At 37.6% G+C, this 7,967-nt stretch overlaps 1 protein-coding gene across 1 annotated transcript; it reads left to right on the plus strand.

The window, feature by feature from the left end:
* The first annotated feature begins 473 nt into the window (after nt 1–473).
* On the plus strand, nt 474–4,728 carry LOC140943675 (neuropeptide Y receptor type 6-like). Its single transcript, XM_073392789.1, has 2 exons — nt 474–1,021; nt 3,722–4,728. Exons 1-2 carry the CDS (start codon nt 739–741, stop codon nt 4,468–4,470), a joined length of 1,032 nt encoding a protein of 343 aa, XP_073248890.1. The 5' UTR covers nt 474–738; the 3' UTR covers nt 4,471–4,728.
* Nucleotides 4,729–7,967: the final 3,239 nt, after the last annotated feature.

Here is a 7,967-nt window from a genome sequence, read left to right on the forward strand (position 1 = left end):
TTTGGATTTAGTTCGCAAAGTGAACTTTTAAGTGATATTCTGTACTTTATTTGGCAATTGCAGATTGAAATTTCGAGAGAAGATAGAACTGGAAAATATGAAGCCCTTTCTTGAAGTAAAGAAAAAAATTTCTATGGCTAGAAATTGCCCTTGACAAATGAGTGGCGTCCTGCAGTTTTTATTTTTAAATCCTGTCTGATTTATTCGAAATCAAATTTCATTGCCTGTGCTGCTGTTAACACAGGTCAATTGAGATTGTAAATTGTTCACATCTCTGAGAGAGATCCGGAAAACAAGAAAAGAAGCGCGTGAGTGAGACAATCTAAATAAAATTACATTTTTGTTGGCAAGATTTCTTGACTAATCATAAATTAATTTAGACGAAAATCTGCCATTCAAAGTCATATCATGTGGTAAAATCATTGTCTATGCAAATTTTTAATATTTGTTAAGTGCGATTTCTGTCGCGTTAATTTCTAATGTTACGGTTGGTAACGAGACCAAGTAACAATCCAGGGTTTATCAAAGAGAGACTTTTAAGTGACTGATTTTAGTTTTCCCAGTTTTGGTAAGAGAATTTTTGAAAAACGACGCTTGCAGCTGGTTTTTAATTAGCGGGATTGATCTACAGTGTATTGTAGCCCCAAAAGAAAAAACTGCGAAGTCAAAAGAGATGTTCGTGCAATTATTCATTATGTAATTGAAGCAAGCGCCAAAGATAAAAAATAATAATGTAGAATGGCTGAATTTGCGAATTTAAGTTCAAGTTTTCCTGAGCAAACAAATGGTCAATGCCGAGGACTAGTGGCACAGAATGTCTTTTTAGGAGTGGTGTGTTTTCTTGGAATCACCACGAATTCTGTTCTTCTCGCATTCATCTGGAAATATCGTCATGGCACTTTGACGCCCGACAAAATGCTCCTCATGAACTATGCCTCTGTCGATCTGATCGCTTGTCTTGTCAGCCTCCCACTTCATATCACAGCTTTAAATGGCAGCTTGGACCTTGCAGACAATGACGGTAGGATACTTATTTTAATCCATTCATTCTATCCAGTGTGTATCTGTGCAATTGGGAATACTCCGTGATCGTTTCAAGGGACTGAAAAGCTACATGTAAAGGTACATGTTGGCTAGGGACGTGCATTTAACGACATTGAGAAATATTTAGGAAATCTATTGGAAACGACATTTCAGCAGTAGTTCTAAAAGATTTTGCAGTTCTACAAATGAAACTGTTTAATTAGCAAAATTTGATCTCTTGGGTTGATTTAAATTGAATACAGTATACTTCCAATTTTTTAGCCACAGAAGAACCTGTTTTATAGATCGACTTTTTATGTTACTGGGGCCCGACCTGTGACTGTGCAAATGAATGCTACTAAGCAGTACTTTTCTGTTGTATTGTTTATTATGCTATGCAAGGTGGTCCTAAACTGAGTCTGTGGGCGAAATCCTGCGGCATTTAAACGAATGCCACTGAACAGTTCTTTCCCTTTGGTACTGGTTGTTATACTGTACAAGGTCACTCTAGCCTTGATTATTGTGTCGGCGAAAGATTCGTTTTAAATTAATGAGATATAAAATGAATTTACTGAAAAGTCGGGTAAGCCCGAATAATGTGTGGCGTTAATATTCGTTTGTAGTAATAGTACGAAGGTGTGCGGCACAACTTGCTTCAAAAAAAAAAACGCAAAGAATTCCTCATAATTCAAAGCTGGCCTGCTAATAAAATTGTTAATTGAGACTTCTAAATACACTTTCCGTTGCATGTTTTTTTGGAGCATGGCACAAGAAGGCTATCAAATGAAAAACTAAGGTTATTTGATGCGTGCATCTGAGTCTATGACGAAAAGCAAACGACGTCATTTACTCAAACACTTTTGGTTTGTCATGTTACCTGCATTTACAAAAAGCATTTGATTCAGTTTAATTTCAAGCGCGTGGGCTATTCACTTGTTAATTGTCACGTATACTGAGAGTTAGATTTCCCGGAAAGATAATTCATTGTTACTAGAACTGATAATGTATAACCAATTAACAACCACGAAGTATAATCATTTCCTGTTCTTTTGCGGCGCAAAGCTGAATCTGATTTCCTATGTCAATGTACGCTCTTACCACAAGGCTAAACTCGTTTTTCACCGTGTTCACTCATTAGTTCCTAGTTATTTTTCATTATATTTTACTAGATTTTCCAACATTCACAATTATTCTACAAGGTAAAGTATGAGGCTATCCCTACCAAGCGTTAAACAGAATTTTGGGAAAACAAGCTCCCTTTAAACATTTTGAAGAGTGAAAACATTCAAACGTTCTGCCTCTGAGCACGACATTTCTTTTTATCATAACTTTGATATGTTATTATATTTTAGGCTTTAAATGTGATTTTGCATTGTATTTTTAGGCTTTTTAATGTACTTCTTAAATTCTATTATTGTATTTTTATTAGTCTTTTTAAATGTAATAGTTCATGAAAATTCTTGAAGTAAATTAATTTTTAAGATACAGGGCCCCCATAGAGATCGGCCTTAGAGCTGAATGAGCTACCCCGTGTAAATAAAATTTTACTTACTTACTTTCTTCGGAAGTGGAGCTAATGAATATGAACATGAAATGAGATCGCCGACATGCGTTTCCCTGGGAAAATATGTGTAGAAGCAATGAAGATAATTGGAAATGTTTCGAAAAAGCCCCTTGATAAAAATGAACCAGAGATTGTTTTTTTTGTGTCTGAACTTTGTCTCTGCACACAAACTGATAGAAAATTTACAAAGAAAATCGCATTCAAATTGGACGCAAATTTGCATTCATACTGTTGTAAATATTCCAAATCGTAAAAAATGTATTGCCGATAAGGTTGTTGCAAATATTGGCGTTTCAGTTAGAGACTAAAGTAAATTCTTGAATGTTCCAAACGCAGCTGAGTAGTTGCATCGAGTCGGGAACTCCGGATAATAAAAACAGTTTGATAAAAAACCCAAGGAGATAAATAATAATATGATTATGATTATGTGATCATAAATCCTCTATAATAGGTGAAAATTTAAATTATTTACAGTCTATTATTTACAATCTTCAACACCTTCATGTTTGTAAAAATAATCAGTACTCAACTTCGTCCTCAGGTTTTCTCAGTTAACGGTGCATTAACCTGCAAGAAGGCTGCACTTTTGACGTCATCTCATTAAACGCGAAATTCTTCCAAATTTGGTAATCTGTAGCTGGTTATGGTGAATTTTGCGTGCGCTTTTAGCCAATCAGGATCGGGGAAATATTTGAACGGATAATAAAGACAGTTACTGCAATGATCGAAAAACATCCTTCTTTCAACTTATTATTGTGCCGTAGGGATGAAGTAACGTTCCGATTGCAGTGTTTAACGGGCACTGATCGGTTATTGATTGAAAATATGAGATGATGTGTGAAAAATACCTAAGTAGAAATCGAGATTTTGAACTATTTTATTAATTAAGATTTCTAACTACATTGTAACCACTGCTTCGTAAGGTGTGATACGAGGTTGAAAAAAGTTCGTTTTTTAAACTGCTCCGTTTTGCTTCAAACTCTAGATAACTAGAGTTTGCCTTCAGCTCGTCTGATAACTCTCCTAACTTAGATCAAAAATCTCATTCAGTAATTGTTTAATATGTGGATGCAAATTCTTGGGATGCTTGACAATATTCGTAAACTAAGTTTTTCTCTTACCTGATTTTCACAGTTTGTTTGGCAAGGTTCTTCACAATGTTCACGTGCTTTGCCGTCAACATTATGACGTTAGCCACCATCGCAGTTGACCGCTATGATGCCATTTGTTTAGCACCAAACCGTAAGATAACCTGCAAGAAAACAGCATATTATCTTGTATTTATCTGGCTGTTTTCATGTTGTACTGTTGTACCCGGGGGTACCGGACACATATTGACCGCCTTTGAGAGAGGATACGTGTGCAACAGACCCGGCCGGGAAATACATACCCAAGCTCTTACTGGCAAGACAGCCATGCTCGCCGTGGTGACTCTGTGGATCGTCCCTTCCCTGTGCATTATTTTCTACAGATTTCATGGAATCGTAAAGTACGTTCGGGAGTATTCGTCCCACCTTCGCTCCGTTCTCGGCACTTCGAGAGTACAGAAGGAGGTCAAATTAACTAAAATATGCATTGCTATGGTCGTCACTTACTTAGGCAGCTGGCTTTTGTTTGCAATTATGGTGGGACTTAGAAACAGCTATTCTTCTTTAGCAGTGCACTGCACCTACCTCTGGGCCTACTCTTTGGCTTATTCCAGCTTCACTGTTGTGCCAGTAGAATATATGATCCTCGATAGAAGATTTAGGTCTTCGATATGGCGAAAAAGGAGACGAAGATCGAGAAAGGTCTCTCCTAAACATGGAGGTGGGTCTATTCACTTCCAGGTAAGCTCGGAGGGCTTAGCACTGCGGCAACATTCGGACCACAGCTCTCTCTAGTGAATAGAAGAAAGTACCCACACATTACACAGTTGACCATGACATTTTGCTTCAGCAAATTAGAGTATTATGGTGTATACGATGAAAGCCTTCCAAGTTTTAAGAACTACTTCACGGAAAGAAAGCAGTTCGTGCAACCCCCCCCCCCCCCCTCCCCCCCGCGGGGGGACCCCACATATGAAAGGGGTCATCATCATCATCATCATCATCATCTTTATTTAAAAACGCGGTAAATACATCAGGCATTAACAATTTAATATAACGCTACAACTTAAATACGAAACTATGTATACAGATTAATATTCTATAATTTAAAATATTGCTAACTATTAAGGAAAAGTAAACTAAATTAAAGCCTGTTTTACATGAATGCCGTGTCGGAATTAATTAAGAATCGTCGGAAATTAGTCAGAGATGTTGCTTGCCTGGCAGCTGAGGGTAGACTGTTCCAGAGGACTGCACCACTATAGGCAAAGCTATTTTTGTAATGGTTAGTACGCGGCAATGGTATTGCAAGCTTATTATCAGAATCGCGCAAATTGTAAGAAGTAATCACATCACTCCGTTGAATGAATTTCGAGGACAAATAATTCGGTGCGAGGCCGTTTAAGGACTTGTAGACCATCTCAGCCTTTAGTTTTTGACGTCGAGTTTCTAAATTGTCCCAGCCTAATTCTTTAAGCAGTTGGTTGGCGTCAGCATCATAACTAGAATGGGTAAGGACGCGGACAGCACGATTTTGAAGTCTCTGTAATTTGTCAGATAATGTTTTGGCACAGTTACCCCAAACAACACTACAATAGTCGAAGTGTGATTGGACTAACCCATGATAGATATTATGTAGAGTTGCAGGAGGAACACAGCGACTTATTCGTTTAATAGATCCAATACCAGAAGAGATTTTTTTAGATATAGCGTTGATATGATTACTCCATGTTAGATTTTCATCAATTAATACACCAAGAGACTTGGTAAAATCGACTCTGTTTAATTGTGTGCCATTAATTTCTAAGTCTGGGAGAACGGATAGACTATTCAATTTTTGTCTTGATCCGATTAACATAAATTCAGTTTTAGTCATATTGAGAGTCAATTTATTGGCAATGAGCCAATTGTTTATATTTAACAAGTCCTGATTTAAAGAAGCTTCAAGGGAGCAGATGTCATTGTCAGCATATGTTAGGTGAGTATCATCCGCGTACATTCTTGGTTGCGAGTTAGATAAACCATTAGGTAAGTCATTAATGTATAAGAGAAACAGCAAAGGCCCTAGTATTGTCCCCTGGGAAATCCCACAAGTTAAAGTGCAGCTTTTAGAAAGGACACCATTGACAGAACATTTTTGCGTACGATTTTCTAAGTAAGAAGAAAGCAATTTGTAGGCAATTCCTTTGACTCCATATAAACATAGTTTGGATAATAGAATAGAGTGATCGACTGTGTCAAATGCCTTTTTTAGATCTAAAAAGACAACAGCGTTAACATAGCCACGATCTATGTTAAAGGCCCAATTATCAGTGGCTTCGAGCAAAGCGGTTACAGTTGAGTGAAAGGATCGAAAACCAGACTGATATTTTGACAAAATATTATTTTCGGATAAATAGGAAGAAAGCTGATTATAAACTATTCTCTCGAAGACTTTTGCTATTGCTGAGATCACAGAAATTGGGCGATAATTGTTCATATCACTTCTATCGCCCTGCTTGAATATAGGCGTAACTTTGGCTAACTTCCAGTCATCAGGGAATGTGCCGGTAGTTAAAACGGCTTGGAAACTAAAATTTCGAGGACGTTTTTGGACTTTTTACATTTAGGGCATGAATTTTTCGTCATTTCAGGCCATGGAACCTAAAAATGAGCCTAGCTAGCTGTAAAAAAGGGCAATACGGAGGCAATACGTCCTAGCCGGCATGATCACATGCTGTTTACGGAAAATTCCCTCATTCATGTCAGAAAATTCTGTATTTTAAAGCCTCCCCTAGGGCATGACTCAGCAATTGAGGACATTTCTGCTACGTTTTCAATGCTGGTTAGCATGCAAGGATTTTTCCCATGCCTATCGTCAATGATTTGCTCACTGGTAATAGAGGGGGTGGCCCCAGAGTGGTTTTGCATTGAAATTGGCATGCAACAGAATTTCGCATGCCCTGTAAGCATAATTTGAGATTCCGTGACCTTCTCACCCAGGCCGCGAGAAGCCTAGGTTCTAGTAATAAGTAACTCATACCTTAAACTCATACCCAGCAAAATCTCCGGCATGCCGGGCATGCCAAATTTCCTGGCATGCCCGGCATGCCAAATTCTCTGGCTTGCCGGGCGTGCCATAATCTGGGTCATGCCGGGCATGCCAAAATCGGTCTCTGGCATGCTCTCAACGCACAGGTTATAATTCCTTGAATCTACAGATATTTTAAGCCTGGCTAAAAAAAAAAACTAAACAAATCACAGTACTTATCGTTTGATGTACGGTTTATAGGTCATTTACATGATGACGTCATTGCTATTCCTCTCATTTTTATAGATTTGGTTGTCCCAGCGAAGTTTAAATAACAAAAGCTCCTAATTTTCACAAGAAAGTAAAACCCTGAGGGATTCTGCCGTAGTAATAAAACAGCGTCATCGTGGAGATGACCTGTTGGGGGATTGTAAAAACGGCCTCACCCCTTTTAATGAGTCTTTAATAGGATTCCCATTTCACGTTGCGAATAAAATGGAATTGACTGAAATCATTAAAAATAGACACAGAGACTATTTTCTTTGCATAATAAAATGCATCTATGTTCCATGAAAGCTTTTAAAAATACAAGGTTACAGAAGATCTTTCAACGTTCATTACATTACAAACTGAGCTAAGCTCCAAAATCACTGTCCATTATTCAGTAAATTATGATGTTCGACAATGCAATGTGCTTGAATATAACGTTGCAATTACAAATCTCTCTAACGCAATTTTCCCTAAGTTAGAAAAGCTGTTTTTGTCTTGTTTCATATTTTGATAAGGAGTCTGAGTTCCTCTTTCTTGTTTTGTAGGCTTGCCAGGGATTATTGTTTATGTGTCATTACCAGAGTCTGTGTTCTTTGTTTTTAACTCAAAATAAGTCAGTAATAACTGACAGTATCAAAGAATTGCTCTCTAGAAAAGTAATTATCTCCTCGTCATGTCTGGAAGTTACCTGTAACAAAAAAGAAATGGAATGTTAACACATGCAAGAGCAATATGAAAAAATGAAATAGAACGTGCAGAGCTCAGCTTCTCTTAAGATATTTTCATACTGGCTTGTTGAGTCTGTTAAAGGTCGCAACTAATTGTCTGAGGCTAATGTCACAAGAGTGTGTAATTGAGATAAATGCATGGTAAATAAAGTGAAAGAAACGTGGTTTCACATTAGCCAATTTACATTGCGTTGTTCGATGATGTTTACACGCTCTTCTACTGTGAAATAAACCTTTGCATTTGGGTTTGCAAGTCAAGATTATCCCGAGTTTGACTGACACTC

The sequence above is a fragment of the Porites lutea genome, chromosome 7 (assembly GCF_958299795.1).
Source record: "Porites lutea chromosome 7, jaPorLute2.1, whole genome shotgun sequence".
NCBI lineage: Eukaryota > Metazoa > Cnidaria > Anthozoa > Scleractinia > Poritidae > Porites > Porites lutea.